This window comes from Drosophila ananassae, chromosome 2L, assembly GCF_017639315.1.
Source record: "Drosophila ananassae strain 14024-0371.13 chromosome 2L, ASM1763931v2, whole genome shotgun sequence".
In the NCBI taxonomy this organism is placed as follows: domain Eukaryota; kingdom Metazoa; phylum Arthropoda; class Insecta; order Diptera; family Drosophilidae; genus Drosophila; species Drosophila ananassae.
Genome location: NC_057927.1, coordinates 11325305 through 11343607, shown reverse-complemented (window position 1 = coordinate 11343607; position 18303 = coordinate 11325305). Strand labels below are relative to the sequence as shown.

Below are 18303 nucleotides of genomic sequence, written 5' to 3'. Positions count from 1 at the left end.
GAATGCCATCGGTGTTGACGTACTAACATCACTTTTCAACACTGCAACAGCACATGCGATGGCGACTGCACAACAAACCGAATTCCAAAAGAATTTTCGCCTGATTGTTGAAAAGATTTTCAACCACTGGCAGAACCTGCGGCTGGCCGTGGAGCATGGCATGGGTGGACGCAATGGCCAACAGGTGACATCCTCCTTTCACTCAAAAATCGCGATAATCTAACCTTTTTTTCGACGATGCCAGGTGGCCATTGAAATCATGGACTACACATATCAATATTGTGTAGGAAACGAAAACATCACCCAGGGTGAACTACAGGAGGTCCTGGAGGAACTCATGGACCAGGAGTTCAACACGCTGTGCGACGATAACTCGATCCCTGAGATCTGCCGCAATCTGCTGCGCTACAAGCAGCTGTCCCTGCAGAATCAGTATCCGCTGATCGAGGCTGAGCTGAGCAAACTCCCTGCCGGTAAAGAATGGCTGCGTCCGGATGTAAAGATCGCCTACACTCCCATCGACGGAGACTCTTCATCCGACGAGGATATGGATGATGATGATGATGAAGATACTGGAATGGAGGAGGTCGACGAGGAGGCCCCCACAACGAGTGGCAGAGTGACCCGCTCCCAAGCTCGAAAACAAAAGGCTGAAGAATTCGTGGAACCAGAAGAAGGCTGGACCACCGTGCGCAGAAAATAAATTCGGTGTAAATAAAAAATAAATCTTGTTACTTTTTTAGTTGTAATATGCTGTATTTACTTCCTGGAGATCCAGGAATCGAAGTGGGGCGATGGGAGCTCGCGTTATGGACTGATGTGTTGTCTGGCAAAGATTGCAGTTAACTGGGTCAGGTGCCTTTTGTTTAGATGATGAGTTTTTTCCATTATTTAGCTGATCCCAGGAGCTGAAAGCAGTTCCTTTTGGCAGGGCCAATTTTGGATCCACCACAGAGGAAATTGCATCCACATTGACCGTCATCGACAGATTTATGGCTGGATAAATGAGGAAGGCGAAGAACCAAGCGAACACTATCACCAAAAATGGTACAAAAACAGCGAAATACTTATCCGGCAGATACGAGTGCAGGCCGAATTCGATGGGGATAAAAGCCCACGCTACATAAATGAAGAACAAAACCGTGAACAACATGTAGAAGGCAAATCCGTACACCGCTCTATGCGGAGTCGGTGCTGGACTGTGTTCCGGCATCTCCGCTACTCTCCGGCACTCCGGATCCCCCGAAGTGCTTAATGGTGTCCTGACAGAGAAGCAGGCTCTCGAAGAAGGATGTGATGGCTGTGCGTAGGTTTTTTACTTGGTCAGCTTCAAAATGCACCACCAGTACGTCGTTATCCAAGCTGAGCGTTTTTTGTACAAAATTCCGGCGTGGTTCCTGGTCGACACTTAGCACCTTATAAGCGATTTCGGCGAGATGCGGCGTTTCAAACGGCACTCTTATTGTGCTATACATTGGTGGGATATTCTTCATTTAAAATATATTTTTAATTTATTTTAATACTTACGATTCGTTTGGTTTATTTGCAATTTTTGGCATCATAGAAATAATTTCCGTCAAATTCAATCTTAAACGTTAACTAAAAGGCTGAATGGCTTTATAAGAAGAAGCACACGCAACTTGTTTACCTCATCAGCTGTTTACAAAAACAAAGCTTGCAGATTTTTTTTTGGGAATAATATTTAATTTGTTTTGTTAAGTATTAATATATTTAACAAATACATATGTTCTTTTTTCATTTAATTGAAAAATACATTTAATCAAAAGGCTTATTTCATAAACATTTCGTTAAATACATCCCAATATTAATTATCACAATGAGAAAAAGGTAATAGTTTAGTTTCGCTTGTCTAGTTTTTAGTTTATTTCAAAACGTAGCTATGCCCTGTAGCTTGGTGGGTCACGTAGATGTTTCATCTCACTTCTTGGTCTTGAGGGCTCCCTTAGGGGCGGGCTTCTTTCCGGCAGCCTTGGCACCTGGTTTACCAGCGGCCTTGCCAGCAGGCTTCTTGGTAGCAGCCTTCACGGGCTTCTTCTCCACCTTCTTGACTGGCTTAACCACGGTCTCACGCTGGGTCTTCAGGGCCTTGACAATCTTCTGCTCCTCGAGGAGGAAAGCACGAACGATACGCTCGCGCAGGCATCCGTGGCACAGGACACCTCCGTAAGTGCGGCTCACGGTCTTGTGGCGCTTGGAGAGACGGGGACGCTCGCTGGGACGGGAAGGAGTGATGCCCTTAAGCTTTTCCTTGCACTGTCCGCAACGCGGAACGGTCTTGTTCTTCTTAACGTACTGGTACACCAGGCGCCCACCAGGAGTGCGAACACTAAGAAGGATCACTGATTAGTAATATAATATTTAAAAGATATAGTTGCAACTTACATGCGCCTCTTATTGGAGCGGGTGTTGTAGGACAGACGTCGCCGCAATGTCAAGCGTTGAACCATTTTGCCGCTGCAGAGTCAGCACCAAACCAAAACAACATTCCAATGGCCGGCAGAACGGAGCGGGTAATAGGAAATAGATCATAATGTAAAAGGACGATTAGTGTACGGTTTCCCACATTATCTGAACCAATGAAACGCCTCACAGCGTCGTCAGGGCGTTTTAATTTCAGGCGGAACATTTTTGTGTACATACCTCAGCCGGAAACAAAAATCGAAAAGAAAGTGTGCTGAACAGTGTTGCCATCTTTTGATCGGAAGTTTTAGCAAAACAGCAAGAAAATAGCCAAAAATAGCTATATTTTTAAGTAAAATTAAAAAAGTGTTTTTTAACATGTAACTAAATAAATATACATTAAATTATGATAAGGTATGCTTTAAAAATTAATAACACGAATAAATAGTTCAATATTTGTTCAATATTTACCTTCTTTGGAATTACTTGATTTTATTTTTCTTTCGTTCGGCTTTGACAACCCCTAGTGTTGGTAAACACCTTGATGAACGATGCTGCCCGTACCAAAAGTCACTAATTCTATCTTGAAAGGATTAACGGAAATATGTCCACAAGCCGGCCCCTAGTCACTGTGGTCCGGGCCGGGCACCATAGTTACACTGCGGGACTGAAGCTACAGAAACACCTGGCGAAGAGCAAGCAAAATATAGATGATTTTGCGGAATTTCGTAACTACCTTGTTCTCCAAGAGCACGATCCTGTCTACACCATAGGAATACGGACGAAGGGTTACACCGAGGCCGATGAGGAGAGGCTGCGAAAGCTAGGGGCCGACTTCCATCGCACGGATCGCGGCGGCTTGATCACATTTCATGGGCCTGGTCAGTTGGTTGCCTATCCGATCCTGCACCTGCATCAGTTCAAGCTCACCATGCGCAACTATGTTGGCACGCTGGAGCGCATGGTAATCGAAACCTGTAAGAATCTTGGAATTCCAAACGCTAACACAACGAAGGATACGGGAATCTGGGTGGGCGACTATAAGATCTGCGCCATCGGCGTCCATGGTTCGCGTTACGTCACAACTCATGGCATCGGTCTCAACTGCTGCACCGACCTCAAGTGGTTTGAACACATAGTGCCCTGCGGCATTGAGGGTAAGGGCGTCACTTCCTTGAGTAAGGAACTGGATCGGCACGTCGGTACAGAGGAAGCTAGTCGAACGCTTCTTAAAAGCTTTTCCCAAGTATTTGACTGTCGCCTGGAGGAGCAGGCGGACTCCAGAGTTTGTGATACCATTTAGAAACCCACACGTGTACTTACTAGCTAAAGCAATTAATTAAAATATCTATTTATTAGTTAAACCGAGCCTTGTTCAACTCGCACTTCTTGGCGCGCCCGTCGGATGGGACTTTTCCACGCAGCTCCATCTCTGCTCTTCCCAGCTCTCGTTGCTCAGCTTTCCGCATTCGGCGTTCTTTCCGCGACTCCAGGGCACTGTTGAAATAGCGATCCCTGAAGTCCTCTGACGGCGTCGCCACAGGGACTTGTGTCGCTCCTACTACGCTGTATTGGCTGTGTTTTTCGTATGTAAGTAGCCGTCTCGACGTGTTGCCCGTTAATCTCTGTTCTGAGTTGGCTACTAAAGTCAGATTATTATGATGCGGCACCATTTCTGGGTTATAGTCTTCGCGGTGAAATGGAAGCCAGCAGACCAGGCGCCCACCTAGCCTCAAATGCTTCGCAGCAAACTCAAGCAAGTCGCCGTACAGACTTTGTAAGGAGTAATGTGATGTTGATGGATAGTGTACCATATCATCGGTCCTCGTGCTGTCTTTGCTGTTCGCCTTCGCGTCCACCTTCTCTGTGGCTTCTCGAATTCCGTAGGGCGCTGAAATCAGTCTGAAGTTCATAAAGTGTGCTAACAATTATACATTAATACCCACGGTCGGTAATGATACAGTCGAACGAGATGCGGGGATGCCATAAAGGATTGGAAAAGTCCGCCACCACCACGTCCATGTAACGGTCGGCGCATCCGTACTGCTTCAGATTCGCGCGAATGCTTTCATCCTTTTCGCGGATTTTCTGGCTTATGCGACTGGGCCGGCAGCGGGCATGCACCATCATGTAGTCTATGTCAGCCCCTAAGACATAGCCACCCCACTTCGCAGCGCTCACCAGGAGCGAACCAGTGCCTACAAAAGGGTCGAATACAAGATCCCCCTCCTGCACCATTGCCTGATTGGCCATCAGCAGACTGAGCTGCGCGTCCATACTGGTGTTTCCGATGAACTTTCGCTGTTTTAATGACAATTCCTTAATCAAGTGCCGCTGTCCATGCGCCAGAAGACGGCCGAACAGAATCTCCTCGGGCTCTGGCGGCACAGCAGTGGGGTCCAAGCCCCAAAACTCAATGTACCACCATTCCACAAGGGGATTCTTTAAGTTCACAGGTCCCTCTATGGGAAGGTAATCCATCGTTTCTATTTTCTCTATCTTTTCCCGCTGGCTGAAGTGTTTATTGTATGTCTCCACAGTGATTTTAAAGCTGGTATCAGGCCGAAAGTACGTCGCCAACTCATCCTTATTCCCAGTAACATGGGCACGAAGCCTTTCGTGAAACTGGGAAAACTTGTTGGAGTGCGCGTAGAGCTCGAAGATAGCCCGAAGGGCAATAGACCGGGAGGCATACAGCAGGGCAGTCTTCTCGTCGGGGAACTCCACAAGCCAAAAGGGTTTCTATAAGCATCAGGCATAGTTAAATTTAAAGAAACATAGTTTTTTTTTACTTACCAATGTCTGTTCGGTAACAGGCCGAAATTGAATCCCAAACATTTTAACAATCGACTCAAATTCGGATATTCGAAAGTCGACATGTTCTTGGGCAAACCACAGAATGTACTTTCGCCACAACTTGGTCATTTTTCAATATTGTGGTTTAGTAAACTAAATAAATAAAAGATTAATCCGTATTTTACTTTTTTTCTACATTCTTCCGTATTAACAAAAATTATATTTAGCACTCCAAATTTTGTATATTTCACCAAAATTTACACATAAATACTCACAGTAAAAATGAATTATTAAATATATAAATAAAGATGCTTTTCTATATATTTTATTCAAGAATTCTTTTTAAAATCCATAACTCTTTATCAATCCGCGTGTATTTGTTTACATTTTTGGCCAGTGTTGCCATGCGACGGGATCGTGAGTCGGCATAAACTGTCGTTTGCTGACTCAAACTATCGATAGCCGCAACGTGCCGTCAACTCGGCCATTTTGCATAAATCTTGCAGGCCACACGTAGGCGAGCCGAAGATTTTAACAATTTTCAGCATCTCCAGGCCTCAAAACCGCCTAAACGTAGTAACAAAATCAGCTTAAAGTGCCAGTGCATACTAATTGAATACGTTTAACATGGCTCGTTACACGCAACGCCCGGAAAATGCCCTAAAAAGGGCAAATGGTAAGTGTACTGAAAATTTTCCATGCGGTGGCAAAGAGAGCAGCCGCTCTCTCTTTTTTGCCGCCGATGGCGCTCTGAGCCACTCTCATCTCTCTTTGTTTTGCCCCCAGAGTTCATCGAGGTGGGAAAGCCCCTGCGGGCGCTGGATACGCTCCAGGAAGTGTTCCGTAACAAGCGCTGGAACTATGCCTACTCGGAAACCGTCATCGAGCCGCTCATGTTCAAGTACCTGTACTTGTGCGTGGAGCTGAAGAAGTCCCACATCGCCAAGGAGGGACTTTTCCAGTACCGCAACATGTTCCAGCTGGTGAACGTGAACTCCCTGGAGAATGTGATCCGTGGCTACCTCAAGATGGCCGAGGAGCACACCGAGGCTGCCCAGGCCCAGTCTTCCGCGGCCGTGGCCGTGCTCGAGCTGGACGATCTGGACAACATCGCGACGCCTGAGAGCATTTTGATGAGCGCTGTTTGCGGCGAGGATGCCCAGGACAGGTCGGACCGCACCATCTTGCTGCCGTGGGTTAAGTTTCTCTGGGAATCCTACTGCCAGTGTTTGGAGTTGCTTCGCGTTAACACCCACTGCGAGGCTCTGTACCACGACATTGCTCGGATGGCGTTCCAGTTCTGTCTGAAGTACAACCGCAAGAGCGAGTTCCGACGCCTTTGCGACAAGCTGCGCAAGCATCTGGAGGACATCTGCAAGAGCAGTAACCAGACCACCGGCGTCTCGATCAACAAGGTGGAGACCCAGCAGCTGTGCCTGGACACCAGGCTATACCTTCTGGACTCTGCCATTCAGATGGAACTCTGGCAGGAGGCTTACAAGGCCATCGAGGACATTCACGGTCTTATGGCCCTGTCCAAGAAGACGCCGGTGCCCAAAACCATGGCCAATTACTATCAGAAACTGGCGATGGTCTTCAGCAAGGCTGGCAACCAGTTGTTCCACGCTGCCGCTCTTCTGAAGCTCTTCCAGCTGACTCGCGAGCTGAAAAAGAACCTCACCAAGGACGATCTGCAGCGCATGGCTGCCCACGTCCTGTTGGCAACTCTTTCCATTCCCTTGCCATCGGCCCATCCTGAATTCGATCGCTTCATCGAGGCCGACAAGAGCCCCCTGGAAAAGGCGCAAAAGCTGGCCGTCCTTCTGGGACTGCCACAACCGCCCACTCGAGTCTCTTTGATTCGTGAAGTGGTAAGTAATATTAAAACAGCAAACTGGCTAAGGTAATCACCATAATTATTTTAGGTGCGTCTAAATGTGCCCCAACTTGTGTCCGAGGACTTCCGCAACCTTTACAACTGGTTGGAAATCGACTTCAACCCCCTCAATCTCTGCAAGCGCATCCAATCCATCGTGGACATCATCGAGGGAGGACCAGCCGAGAGCAATCTGCTGACTCCCTACATTCAGTCGCTGAAGGACGTGACCATCATGCGTCTGATCCGCCAGATCTCTCAGGTCTATGAGAGCATCGAGTTCAAGCGTTTGTTGGAGCTGGCTTCCTTCTGCAACATTTTCGAGCTGGAGAAGCTGCTGGTTGAGTCTGTGCGCCACAACGACATGCAGATTCGTATCGACCACCAGAAGAACAGCATCTACTTTGGCACCGATCTGACCGAGAGCCAGCGCGAGTACCGCCCCGACGGTCCGTCTCTGCAGTCCATGCCCTCGGAGCAGATTCGCTCCCAGCTCGTCAACATGTCCACCGTGCTGACCCGGGCCGTGTCCATCGTGTATCCTAACCGGGAGCGCGATCAGCGTGCCAAGCTGCGCACTCAAATGGTGCACCACTACCATGAGATCAAGGATCGTGAGCACCAGCGCATTCTTCAGCGCCAGAAGATCATTGAGGATCGCAAGGAGTACATTGAAAAGCAGAACAATGCTCGTGAAGAGGAGGAGGCCCGCCGGCAGGAGGAAGAGTCGCGCAAGGCCAAGCTGGCTGAGCAGAAACGACTCGAGCAGGAGCAGGAGGAGCGTGAGAGGAAGCGTCACCAAAACGAAATCCAGGCCATCCGCGAAAAGAGTCTCAAGGAGAAGGTGCAGCAAATCTCGCAGACGGCCCATGGAAAGAAAATGCTTTCCAAGCTGGACGAGGAGGGTATCAAGAAACTGGATGCCGAGCAGATCGCCAAGCGGGAGAACGAAGAGTTGCAGCGTGAGGCCAAGGAATTGCAGTCCAAGCTTAAGAGCCAGGAGAAGAAGGTTGATTACTTCGAGCGTGCCAAGCGCTTGGAGGAGATTCCCCTGTTCGAGAAGTACCTGGCTGAGAAACAGGTCAAGGACAAGGAGTTCTGGGAGGCCACTGAGAAGACGCGCATTGAGAATGCCATTGCCGAGCGCAAGGATGCTGTTAGCCAGCAAGAGCGCCTCAAGCGCATGTACCCGGACAGGGACGAATACCTCGACGCTCTTAAGAAGGAGCGTGCCTCCCTTTACGTGGAGAAGCTTAAGAAGTTCGAGATTGCCCTCGAGGTGGAGCGCAAGAAGCGTCTCGCCGATCGTATCGTCCGTCGCCGCGAGGAGCGTCGTCAGGCCTTCCTTCGTGAGAAGGAGGAGGAGCGCCTTCGCAAGGAGGAGGAGATCCGATTGGCTCAGGCTGCTGAGGAACGTGCGGCTGCCGAGGCCCGTCGGTTGGAGCGTGAAGCCGAGGACGAGAAACGCCGTGCCCAATATGAGAAGCAGCGCGCCAAGGAGGAGGAAGCCGAGCGCAAGATCAAGGAGGACCGTGAGCGACTGGCCCGCGAGGTGGCAGTTGAACGCGAACGCAGCGAAAAAGAACGCGACACCTGGCGTCCCCGTGGCGGCGACCGCCCAAGCGCACCGGCTGGCGGAGCTGGAGAGTGGCGCCGTGCTGCTCCTCCGGCTGGCGAACGCAACGATCGTGGAGCGGAGCGCAGCGAACGTGGAGGAGACCGCAATGAGCGGGGAGGAGACCGCATTGAGCGAGGAGGCGATCGCATCGAACGTGGCGGAGAACGAGCTGAGCGCGGCGGTGACCGCGATCGCAAGGACGATGGTGGTGCCGATTCCTCCTGGCGTGTACGTAGGGAACCAGACTCTCAGCGTGCTGCGGGAGCCAAGGACGCTGGCGGTGCTCCAGCCTCCAGGGATGACAAGTGGCGCAGGGGTGGTGATCGCGAACGGGATCGTGACTTCCGTAATGACGGGCCCCGTCGCGACCGGGATGATCGTGATGACCGTGACCGCGGTGGCTTCCGCCGCAACGACGGACCTCGCCGCAATGATGAGCCCCAGCGCGAAACAGGCGGAAACTGGCGCGACGCTCCTCGTCAGAGTGATCGGGACAATCGCCGCCCTGGTGGCGAGCGACGCGACCGCGACGGGCGCGATGTTCGCGGCGATCAGCGTGGGCCTGCATCCAAGGAAGCCGGAGGTGGCGGTGGAGGCGGAAACTGGCGTACAGCCCCCGCCCCACGCGACGAAAAACCGGCAGCCAAGCGTGACCAGCCCCAGGATAAGGGTGAGTACACTGAGAGAAATAGTAGTAGGTGCATATGATGATTGAACACTTTTCTTGCAGAGAACAAAGGCGGTGATGATGGCGAGTGGACTAGCGTGAAGCGCCGTTAAACAGCTATACTTGGTGGCTAAACTGTAATGTCCCATATTGTCCGGCACCACACGTAACAAGTTTTTTATTTTGTGCGATTTGTACTTTATCAGAATAGAGCTTTATTTGGCTCATTTATCACCAAACCATTGCTTGTGCCAGATACTTGAAAAAAAAATTGGCTGCTCATAAAAGTACTTTCGAATAAAATAATCCGTTTCTAAATAATAAATAGTATTATTAATATCATCTCTGAGAATTTACTATTTTGGCTTCAATTCAAATTTTGAGAGTAGTTCGACATACTACGCAAATTAAAACATGGGAGGGGGAAATAATGGAAATATTTCCAAAATAATGAATCATTCACTTACGAACAACCTATTTGGTATATAGTAGAGTAAGTAGTTCCCATATCGTCTCCTGTTAATTACTAGTAGCACAGTGACTTTAAATTATGCATATGGCAATATGAAAAATTCTTTTCATAAAAATAATTGAATTAATTAATTTATAATTAATTTTAAACTATCATTTCCCACAGTGTAAAGCAGCTCCAAGTAGTGTTACCACAATTTCCTGGCTAGAATACATAAAATGAAAAAATAAAGAGCTAGAAAAAGTAAAAAATTAATTGAACTATTTGACTGTTATTTAACTTTTAATAATAAAAATGTAAATATATCAAAACTTAAAATTTGTAAAGCTTTTTTATAGCTTCTTCACTCTTTTAAAAATAGCTAGATCTGTCCATAAGCTTAAATGGCAGCCCTGGCCCCAAGTGATAATGCGTTAGGTCTAAAATGATTCGAAACAGCCTGGTAACACTAAAGTTACCTCTGCCGCGAAACTCCACGTGAACATGTTTTTGGCAGTGTGTGGATCACAAACTTATGAGTGAAATTGAACTTGATTCGCAGTTCATTGTCGAATTGTTGGGAATTTAATTCGTTCCCAAAGTGCGCGGAGTTGAAAGTTGGCTGGAATAGCTTGAATTTCGAAACTGTGTTTGTGTTGGTGCTGCAGACGCGGCGCTCAACATGTGAGGTTAAAGCAGACGGACAAACAGACGGCGGCAACAAAACTAAAAACAATTGTGATTGTCGCCCAATACCACGAGAACTGATCCAGTGCAGAGCACCATATACGAATTAGAAAGGTAACTGAGGCTGCCGACAGCCGTGGGGGCATCTGCTTTCACAGGTGCGGGTGGCGGGTGCTCCGCCATGGTTTCAAAATTCAAATGCATGCGAATCGACTGAGAGAACCAGGTTCAGATTTCGTCTGTGTCCACTGAGCTGGGCAATTCTTCCTGTGAAAAAGCTCTCCAAACAAAGTGTCTAGCGGATCTCGTGCGTGTGTGAAATGTGATAGTGGCGATTATCACAAAGTATTGAATCAGATTGTTGTTAAGCATAAAAAGCACATGGCGTGGCGGCGGCGGCGGCATTTACCCACACACACACACACACGCGTTCGTCTGCGCACACTCACACCTACACGTGGTTGGGGCTCAACACATGTGCGCTGTGCTTCCTCCTCCACGAGTCATGGTTTGTTATTGTTGTCAGCGAGTGATATTATTTATTTAAAATTATTTTTGGCCGATAGGCCTTCTACTCTAGGCCATGCCCCGCCAAACTATTTAAATCAAAGAAGGCGGAATATTTTATTCAAAAATTGTGACATTTAAAGCGACTGCAGGTTGCTTTCTCTTGCCAGCATGTGACAGCTCTACTGCAACTCTATTTTTATCTAAATATTTTTATTTTAAGATATAGGAATCACTAAAACTAATTAGAAGAAGAGAAATTGGGATTTAATTTAAAAAATAAAACCATACTCCTTATTCCGTCACAACGGCAACACTGGTGCCACGCTGCTTTTTTTTTGCCGCTCCCTTTTCGGGCATGCAATTGGATTCTGACTTCGGCGCCAGAGTTGCCAGCTCGTTTCGGATTTCCCACTAAATTCAAAACGTCATTGGGTCACTTGCTTGCACTCGTTGGACGTTTATTTTAACTAAAATAGGTATACATTTGTTAAAATTGGTTTTGTAGAATGTTTTGGGATTAGTTCTTGTGCTTCTTGGACTTCTTCTGTCGCCTTTCGCGCGGGGGTGCCAGCATACCGTGTTTGCTGCGCATCTTCTCCACGAGCTGTTCCCGGTTAGCGACCAAGTCGTTAAGCTGCTGCTCAACCTTGTCCATGAACGGGGGTGGCAGAAGGAGGTATGACTGGACGACGACGTCCCTGGCGGCCAGGTCGGCGAGCTGTTGCGACAACTGCTCCTCGGTGCCGGTGAGCATGAAGTATCCCGTGTTGCCGAACACATTCACCGGTGGCATTGGCTCCGCTTCTTGTTCTAGCGGTTCCTCGTAAAAGTCCTCGGGCGTGGAGGTTTCCGCATCCTGGTAGTACACATAGCAGTCGCCCTCGGTTTGTTGGTTCTTGTCGTGCACCTCAACACAACTTCCAGTCTGATTGGAATCTGAGCAGCTGTCCTCCTGGGAGTCGGGACGCTGCTCAGATCCCAGTCTTAGCTCTTTCTGTTCAATCAGGAACCGTTTAAGTTCCCTGTTCTCGCTATCGGCCGAGTGGTGGCGTTTCTGGACGCCCTTTGTTTTTGTCAGGAAGGCGCTGCGCTTCGGCAGCACTGTGTTTAAATGCGACTTGATTTGTTTGCAAATTTTGGCCACCAGGGGCAGAACGGACGTCGGTGTCATTTCCTGGCCATTAGGATCGACTGTAGATTCCTCGGATTTCGGTCTTGGCTCTCCTCCTGCCTCTAGGGTAGGGCCCTTGTCGTCGTACCAATTCGCCGTGTTGTTCAGTATTTGGTTGAGAGTCGCAGCGTTGTGCGACCTTGATGTGCTTGAAAGTTTCTTCAAAATGGGTGGGATTTTATCGGGATCAGTCATGGGCATCGACTCACAGTCCTCGGCTATGAGCTTGTGAGCCGACTTGGCACACTTCATTCCCATCTTGATCTTTCGCTCCAGTTTCTTGAACTTTTTCTTTCCCAAGAACTCCTTCATCTTGGGTGGTGCGGATGCGGGCGGTGCCGTCTCGACAGCTAGTAGTTCATCATGCTGCTCCTGTGAGTGCTCGTCATGAGAAGTGAAGTTCTGAGCACCGTCACCCGAATCCTCGGCATCCTCAACCACCTCCTCACGCTCAACACTAGCAGCAGCGGCATTGGCGTTCTGACGAGCCTCCTCCTCAGCCTTGCGCTTCGCTTCAGCGGCCTTGCGCTGTCTCCTTGTGATCACCTTTTTTGGCATTTTCACTTTCTTACAGATAGATCTCAATATCAGCCTCAATATACAATAAAAATTTGGTTCAATTTGAATTACAATACACACTTGTAGACTGACTGGTACTGAATCCAAACTGATGAGAGTCCGAGATGTGAAATAGAAAGATAACTTGGTTTTCGGAAACTCGAAAGTAGATTTAATGAAGCAGCTCCTTTGTTTTTCAAAACTTCATAGTAATCTGTCTGTTTTTCAGGTTTAAAATCAAGAAGAAGGGAGAAGAAATGGATTCCCAACTGCTCAACGTGTTTCATGAGGATCCTTTCGAGGGAAACTTCGTCAAGTACGAGGCAGAGCCTAATTTTTGGTCCCCCAACGATGAGTAAGTTGTTTGCAACTAACTAATTATCCAGATTACTTCTAAAAATGTCTCTTAGTTTGCAGCTGACGGACACCCTCAATGGCATTCTGCCCATCGCCCCCACAGACGAGTCACTGCTCAATCACAACAGAGAGGAGGATCTGCAGAACAGAAAGAACTTGGTAGGTGTTTTGGGTCTCGAAATATTACCTGTGCGAAGAGGTTCTACTAGTGTCCGTTTCCTTGCGTAGCTGATGTACAGTGAATTCGTGGGACAGCAGCTTGGCGACCAGGATGACAGCCAGCTCAGTGCCCAGGTCTATCAGGCCATGAACGCCAGCGATGTCGAGCTCTACGACCAGCAGCGTCAACTGAGCGCCATTGTGGAATACGATGACATGGAATCGGGCAATCTGTCGGAGGAAGAGGATGTCCAGAGCCAGTGCAGCGTCTCGACGTTTAGGACCCGAACCGACAGCTCTTCGATTGGGGACTACGAGTCGCATTCCAGCGACTACGATGACGAAGAGAACGAGGATGAGAATGAGAATGAGGACGGCAAGGTTGCTCCATTGGAGAGCTTCAACGACCGCAAGAACAGAACTCTGAGCACCAACACCATAACCTCAGAAGTTGACGCTTTCGGACTCAACATAGACGTTAATAATTTTGACTTAGCTGACTTTATAACCAAAGATGACTTCGCGGTGAACCTGAACGCGTGTCGCATGAAGCAGTCGACGGTTCCCAAGAAACCTGCTGCAGCTAAAAATGCATTACATGCTCCAGCATCTGGACAGCATTCGAAGTCTCTGACTGCCATGTCGATTGACTCCGAAGGCGACGACGATTCGATCATCGACGTGGAAACTATCGATGTAGTCGACGTGGACGAGTCATTGTGGGCTGACCAAGCGGCTACACCTGCCGATGACTTGTGCTATACCGATAATGTTAAGGCAGACCCTTCCTGGTGTCCTTCAAAGGCTTCCAAGAAGCCAACGCCTATTGCGAAAGAGGTTGGTGCGATGAGCTCTTTTATGAAACAACATCCATTAATCTTTTACATTTCTTGAACAGCACAAATCTCCTGAAGTGGAACCTACGGCTGCTCCCGTAGCACCTCCAGTGGCACCTGTGACCAAGCCGAAAACTGCAAATATTTGCTTGGTTCCCAGCAAGAAACAGTGCGATTTTCTCAAGCGTAAAGTGGGAGTGACTACCGCCACCTCCAAATCAAGCAAGGCGGCAACCAAAAAAGTTCAGGAGGCTTTAAAATCAACAAGCAGCAAGCCGGCTGTGGGAAAACCAGTTAAGGCCACAGGCCTTGGCTTGGGTGGGAAAAACTTGGCGCTCCTAAAACAGCAGAGGGAAGTCGCTGCTTCGGTCAAAGATGAGGTCAAGGAATCATCATCACCAGCGGCGCCTTCGACCGTACTTACTCCTTTGCCGTTGCCGGCTGCGGTCCCCAAGCGAAAGCTCAATCTGGAAGAGTACAAACAGCGCCGTTGTGGCGGCGTTTCTATTCCCAGATCGAAACCAACTCCACCGAAGCAGCTGAAACTGGACGCCGGCATCAAAGTATTGCCACCAGTTGCTATTGAGAAACCCACACTACCTCCTTCTCCCCAGAAGACAGCCATAGCAAAGATTGTGAATAGCCTGAAGTGTCCGAGCAAGGGGCCGGACGTCGTGCCGATGGACCCAATTACTGTTGCCAAGAACAAGGTCCTGCGAATGCTGGAGATGAAGCGGGCCCAACAGCTAAAAATCATAGATTCCCGGGTATCCGCAAAGGTGCCTCGCGTTACAAAGCTGCCGCCACTCAAGGACATTGTAAAGGGCACTTACTGCATGGAGGTGGAGCCTGCCGATCCTCCAACTGCTGTGCCCAGCAACAAACTCCACCCGGACTACGAGGAGATAATTATAGTATCAGTTAGTAGTAACACAGACATAACGATTCCACCGAACCAGATTAGTAAAGCCTCACCCCGTTCGCTCCTGAAGTCGTCGGTTCTTCTGTACAATATTTCTAATGGCCATGATGCTGCTACGAGCATGAACAACTCTCTGCTAGCCAGCATACAAAGTGAGTTGGTGAAACAAACCGGCAGCACCATTCCGCCCACTTTTCCATCGAAATCAGATCCCGTCAAGAATCCGGTCGACAAGAACGCCCAGCACGGCGAGGATATGATCATAATGCACTTGCCCAAGGACCGTGTGCGCAAGACACTGGTAACCATGGCGACTCAAACGGACTTTCAACCCGAATTCCCCGTCTTGGGTCTGCCCAAGTCTGAGCGGAAGTCGCGGGAGCGCGTTAAACGAAAATATCGCAAAAGGCGTCGCGACTCGGCGTCCAATGGCTCTAGTTCCTCCAGTGGTTCATCTTCGGACTGCAGCAGTCTGGACTCTTACAGAAGTCGGTCGCGTTCCAATTCGATTGAACAGCTGCGCAACTTGGAGGCCTCGGCCGTAGGTGAGGGAAGCAGTATTGGAAACTGCGGCTACTCCTCTCGCAGCACCCACCGCCATCGCAGTTCGGTCAGCTCGTCCTCGTACTCGGAGGCGGGAGAACGCAGGCAACGTCGGACCAGCTACAATAAACGGCGTGCCAAAAACCAGAAACCCAAATCCTTTTCCAGCTCTGGCTCAGAGAATAGCGACCACGATGGCGGTCGGAGTCACAGTCCGCACCATAGCCTGCAACGTCCGCAAACAAAGTCCGATCCACGCTACCCCAACGATGGCTGCCAGAACACCAACATAAACAACAATCGACGTGGATTCATGGATCGCAACGTTTCACAGCCGGCTGTGGAGGAGCGGCGCATAGTCTACGTTGGCCGAATAGAACAAGAGACCACCAAAGAAATGTTACGACGTAAATTTCTGCCGTACGGAAGCATTAAACAGATAACATTGCACTACAAGGAGAATGGGTAGGGGTCTAGAATAAGATCAAATATGAACAGCAAACTAACTGATTTTAACTCATTTTTAGAATGAAGTACGGCTTCGTGACGTACGAAAAGGCGCAGGACGCATTCACAGCCATTGACACAAGTCCTAGAGACTCACAAATTAACATGTATGACATTAGCTTTGGAGGACGACGTGCTTTTTGTCGCGCCTCCTATGCTGACTTGGGTGAGTAAATCATACCTTTTTGTCAATGTAGCCCGCTCTAAAGTTTACTATTTCATTTCAGATAATGCTGGTATCAACAACTACGACTCTTATGTGTTCCCGAAGGAGGCGCCAGCACCCAAAGCTCGGGATGATTCGTTCGAGGCTCTGTTGTTGAGTGTTAAGGCTAAGCTAAACTCGGGAAAGGCTGCCACACCTGCCCCTGCGGAGGCCCATCCGGTTGCACCATCTGTACCTCAGGACGACCATCGCATGTGACATTTTTGCAAAATCATAAATGTTCTTAAATTATTTCTGATAATGTGAAGTTAGTGGCAAGCATCCTACCCACATGTATACAAATGACTTTGTATATTCCCCATGCTGTTGCTAGCTGTACAGTTCAAAAGCCTGATTATTATTCATAATTTATCGTAAAATAGTTGACAGAGCTATGCGTTGCAAGCAATAGAACTAGTTCCCTAGGACTAGGACCCATTATGGAAGCTAAAAACAAAACAAGAACTTGAAAAGAAAATGGAATTGTGATAACCGCGTAATGCATACAAGTCAAATATTGCATGTAAGTTAGCTGGAGATCCATAGACATAGTTGAATCCACTCAGAAAAGCTTTGTAACAGACTATCTAACAAGCCAATGGAACTGAATTTAATCAAACACAAAGAATAAGTTGAAGCCACAACTACAAAAATACAAAACCTAAAAGAACAGGAAGTTGAAAAGAAGTAACAAACGAAACAAATGCAAACAAATGATGTAAATTAGAAATATCCCATAAATTCATAGTATATACCTGAGATAGAATGAAAGCCGCATGCAGCATGCGACGGAAACGAATTAAACTGTTGATAATTAAACTTTGATATTAGTTTGTAAACAGAATTTATATACGTACGTTTATTTACTCGGTACCCTTTGAACAACATCCACAAAACAGAACCAGATGAAATGCTGCCCCTATCCTCTAGCTACTCTAGCCCTCCAAAACAGCGCCAATCAATCAATAATTTAGAATTATTTTGTTTTTTTTTTCCGAAGAAGTTACAACGCTCGGCTAGAGGGAACAAAATTATTTTTTAATTTTAATTGTTTTTCAAACTACTTACGTCTAGGCTTTTTCTATTGTCATAGTTAATTTAGTTGGAATTAATTCAAAATTAATAAGTTTAAACAAGGTAGTGTTTTTAACATGAAGTGCCGATGAACACGTTGAAAAATTGCTTAACAACTTATTTGTATCCTATCCTAGACTCAACAAAATGTATTTTTATTAGCAGCAACAAATTGTTCTTTAAGTTCTTTTGTACTATTCTCCTATTTGATAATTTAATAAAAAATGTTTGCTTTTCCAAGCAATATGAATTTCAATTGACTTTCTATAAATATTTATTTTTAAAGGGGAAAAATAATAATTGTCGCCAGCAGGTACTTGAAAACAACAATGTTATCTGAACTGATGGTACAAAACTTACTAAAAACACTTGTGGATCAAATTTAAAGTGTGTGACAATTAATACCATTGTGTTCATTGTAGCATATGTTGTTATTGTTCGGCTGGTAAACAGGAAAACAAGTGAATTGCGTAGCCGCCCTGTAGGACGCAAACAATGCTGGCCGAGAATGGATTGTAGAAACAGGAGAGGCGGCAAGAATAGGGACAATGCGACTGTGGCACTGTTTGCAGATAAAAACGGGAAAACGAAAAAGGAATTTCAAAAGCTGCATTGCTTGCCCCGAGTTTGTGTGTCGATGTCCTCTAGTCCAGATATAAAGTGTCACCTGCAAGCTCCTTCAACTCGAACAGACAGCGCCCGTCATGAAGGAATAAGTTGTCAAGAACTCTCGATGAGCAAATATTTGAAATTAAAACTGGAAGGTTGGGACTTTAAATTGGAATAAGTTAAAGATGTATTAATCTAGATTCTAGGACCTTTTAAATAAATCAAACATATAATTTTTAAATTAAGGTTTCCCTTGGGAGATCCTTTTTCTAAGAATGAGGAATGAATTGAATTTTAAAACAGACGAGATTCTACGTGCAACTTGAACCCTTTAAA

General features: G+C 47.4%; 9 protein-coding genes across 10 annotated transcripts; 4 read left to right on the top strand and 5 right to left on the bottom strand.

The window, feature by feature from the left end:
• The first annotated feature begins 10 nt into the window (after positions 1-10).
• Positions 11-749, top strand: LOC6499600 (pre-rRNA-processing protein TSR2). The gene is made up of 2 exons (XM_001954286.4): positions 11-184; positions 245-749. Exons 1-2 carry the CDS (start codon positions 59-61, stop codon positions 701-703), a joined length of 585 nt encoding a protein of 194 aa, XP_001954322.1. The 5' UTR covers positions 11-58; the 3' UTR covers positions 704-749.
• LOC6502670 (phosphatidylinositol N-acetylglucosaminyltransferase subunit P) lies at positions 732-1213 on the bottom strand. Its single transcript, XM_001954285.4, has one exon. It carries the CDS (start codon positions 1211-1213, stop codon positions 740-742), a length of 474 nt encoding a protein of 157 aa, XP_001954321.1. The 3' UTR covers positions 732-739.
• LOC26515112 lies at positions 732-1653 on the bottom strand. Its single transcript, XM_014911897.3, has 2 exons — positions 1528-1653; positions 732-1467 (listed from the first exon to the last, which is right to left on the bottom strand). The coding sequence occupies exons 1-2, from the start codon at positions 1560-1562 to the stop codon at positions 1179-1181; spliced, it is 324 nt and encodes a 107-aa protein (XP_014767383.1). The 5' UTR covers positions 1563-1653; the 3' UTR covers positions 732-1178.
• A 202-nt stretch (positions 1654-1855) lies between these two features.
• On the bottom strand, positions 1856-2777 carry LOC6500996 (60S ribosomal protein L34). The gene is made up of 3 exons (XM_001954284.4): positions 2662-2777; positions 2404-2475; positions 1856-2347 (listed from the first exon to the last, which is right to left on the bottom strand). Exons 2-3 carry the CDS (start codon positions 2466-2468, stop codon positions 1939-1941), a joined length of 474 nt encoding a protein of 157 aa, XP_001954320.1. The 5' UTR covers positions 2469-2475; positions 2662-2777; the 3' UTR covers positions 1856-1938.
• A 161-nt stretch (positions 2778-2938) lies between these two features.
• LOC6499601 (putative lipoyltransferase 2, mitochondrial) lies at positions 2939-3785 on the top strand. Its single transcript, XM_001954283.4, has one exon. It carries the CDS (start codon positions 3026-3028, stop codon positions 3722-3724), a length of 699 nt encoding a protein of 232 aa, XP_001954319.1. The 5' UTR covers positions 2939-3025; the 3' UTR covers positions 3725-3785.
• LOC6500995 (tRNA (guanine(10)-N2)-methyltransferase homolog) lies at positions 3757-5648 on the bottom strand. 2 transcript variants are annotated; one of them, XM_044716644.1, is made up of 4 exons: positions 5493-5648; positions 5218-5370; positions 4368-5163; positions 3757-4312 (listed from the first exon to the last, which is right to left on the bottom strand). In XM_044716644.1, exons 2-4 carry the CDS (start codon positions 5344-5346, stop codon positions 3777-3779), a joined length of 1461 nt encoding a protein of 486 aa, XP_044572579.1. In that variant the 5' UTR covers positions 5347-5370; positions 5493-5648; the 3' UTR covers positions 3757-3776. The 2 variants fall into 2 exon arrangements, with proteins under 2 accessions (XP_044572579.1, XP_001954318.1); XM_001954282.4 differs by lacking the exon at positions 5493-5648 and having other exon boundaries at positions 5218-5408.
• A 57-nt stretch (positions 5649-5705) lies between these two features.
• Positions 5706-9720, top strand: LOC6499602 (eukaryotic translation initiation factor 3 subunit A). Its single transcript, XM_001954281.4, has 4 exons — positions 5706-5893; positions 6004-7088; positions 7143-9381; positions 9442-9720. Exons 1-4 carry the CDS (start codon positions 5845-5847, stop codon positions 9489-9491), a joined length of 3423 nt encoding a protein of 1140 aa, XP_001954317.1. The 5' UTR covers positions 5706-5844; the 3' UTR covers positions 9492-9720.
• Positions 9721-10240: 520 nt separating this feature from the next.
• Positions 10241-17614, top strand: LOC6499603 (peroxisome proliferator-activated receptor gamma coactivator 1-alpha). Its single transcript, XM_001954279.4, has 7 exons — positions 10241-10630; positions 12985-13110; positions 13166-13271; positions 13341-14108; positions 14170-16037; positions 16100-16245; positions 16307-17614. Exons 2-7 carry the CDS (start codon positions 13013-13015, stop codon positions 16501-16503), a joined length of 3183 nt encoding a protein of 1060 aa, XP_001954315.1. The 5' UTR covers positions 10241-10630; positions 12985-13012; the 3' UTR covers positions 16504-17614.
• On the bottom strand, positions 11460-12910 carry LOC6500994. The gene has a single exon (XM_001954280.3). The coding sequence runs from the start codon at positions 12753-12755 to the stop codon at positions 11544-11546; it is 1212 nt and encodes a 403-aa protein (XP_001954316.1). The 5' UTR covers positions 12756-12910; the 3' UTR covers positions 11460-11543.
• Positions 17615-18303: the final 689 nt, after the last annotated feature.

What these genes read in the sequence shown, in the direction of transcription:
- LOC6502670 (XM_001954285.4), bottom strand. Translation starts at nt 1,213, where the DNA reads ATGCCGGAACACAGTCCAGCACCGACTCCGCATAGAGCGGTGTACGGA.
- LOC6500995 (XM_044716644.1), bottom strand. Translation starts at nt 5,346, where the DNA reads ATGACCAAGTTGTGGCGAAAGTACATTCTGTGGTTTGCCCAAGAACAT. An exon ending in CTGTTACCGAACAGACATTG is followed by an intron (nt 5,164 to 5,217) that starts GTAAGTAAAAAA and finishes TGATGCTTATAG; the next exon opens with AAACCCTTTTGGCTTGTGGA. An exon ending in CGACTGTATCATTACCGACC is followed by an intron (nt 4,313 to 4,367) that starts GTGGGTATTAAT and finishes GACTGATTTCAG; the next exon opens with CGCCCTACGGAATTCGAGAA.
- LOC6500996 (XM_001954284.4), bottom strand. Translation starts at nt 2,468, where the DNA reads ATGGTTCAACGCTTGACATTGCGGCGACGTCTGTCCTACAACACCCGC. An exon ending in CGCTCCAATAAGAGGCGCAT is followed by an intron (nt 2,348 to 2,403) that starts GTAAGTTGCAAC and finishes GATCCTTCTTAG; the next exon opens with TGTTCGCACTCCTGGTGGGC.
- LOC6499603 (XM_001954279.4), top strand. Translation starts at nt 13,013, where the DNA reads ATGGATTCCCAACTGCTCAACGTGTTTCATGAGGATCCTTTCGAGGGA. An exon ending in TGCAGAACAGAAAGAACTTG is followed by an intron (nt 13,272 to 13,340) that starts GTAGGTGTTTTG and finishes TTCCTTGCGTAG; the next exon opens with CTGATGTACAGTGAATTCGT. An exon ending in CAACGCCTATTGCGAAAGAG is followed by an intron (nt 14,109 to 14,169) that starts GTTGGTGCGATG and finishes TTTCTTGAACAG; the next exon opens with CACAAATCTCCTGAAGTGGA.
- LOC6499600 (XM_001954286.4), top strand. Translation starts at nt 59, where the DNA reads ATGGCGACTGCACAACAAACCGAATTCCAAAAGAATTTTCGCCTGATT. An exon ending in GTGGACGCAATGGCCAACAG is followed by an intron (nt 185 to 244) that starts GTGACATCCTCC and finishes CGACGATGCCAG; the next exon opens with GTGGCCATTGAAATCATGGA.
- LOC6499601 (XM_001954283.4), top strand. Translation starts at nt 3,026, where the DNA reads ATGTCCACAAGCCGGCCCCTAGTCACTGTGGTCCGGGCCGGGCACCAT.
- LOC6500994 (XM_001954280.3), bottom strand. Translation starts at nt 12,755, where the DNA reads ATGCCAAAAAAGGTGATCACAAGGAGACAGCGCAAGGCCGCTGAAGCG.
- LOC6499602 (XM_001954281.4), top strand. Translation starts at nt 5,845, where the DNA reads ATGGCTCGTTACACGCAACGCCCGGAAAATGCCCTAAAAAGGGCAAAT. An exon ending in TGCCCTAAAAAGGGCAAATG is followed by an intron (nt 5,894 to 6,003) that starts GTAAGTGTACTG and finishes TTTTGCCCCCAG; the next exon opens with AGTTCATCGAGGTGGGAAAG. An exon ending in TGACCAGCCCCAGGATAAGG is followed by an intron (nt 9,382 to 9,441) that starts GTGAGTACACTG and finishes CTTTTCTTGCAG; the next exon opens with AGAACAAAGGCGGTGATGAT.
- LOC26515112 (XM_014911897.3), bottom strand. Translation starts at nt 1,562, where the DNA reads ATGATGCCAAAAATTGCAAATAAACCAAACGAATC. An exon ending in GCAAATAAACCAAACGAATC is followed by an intron (nt 1,468 to 1,527) that starts GTAAGTATTAAA and finishes ACCAATGTATAG; the next exon opens with CACAATAAGAGTGCCGTTTG.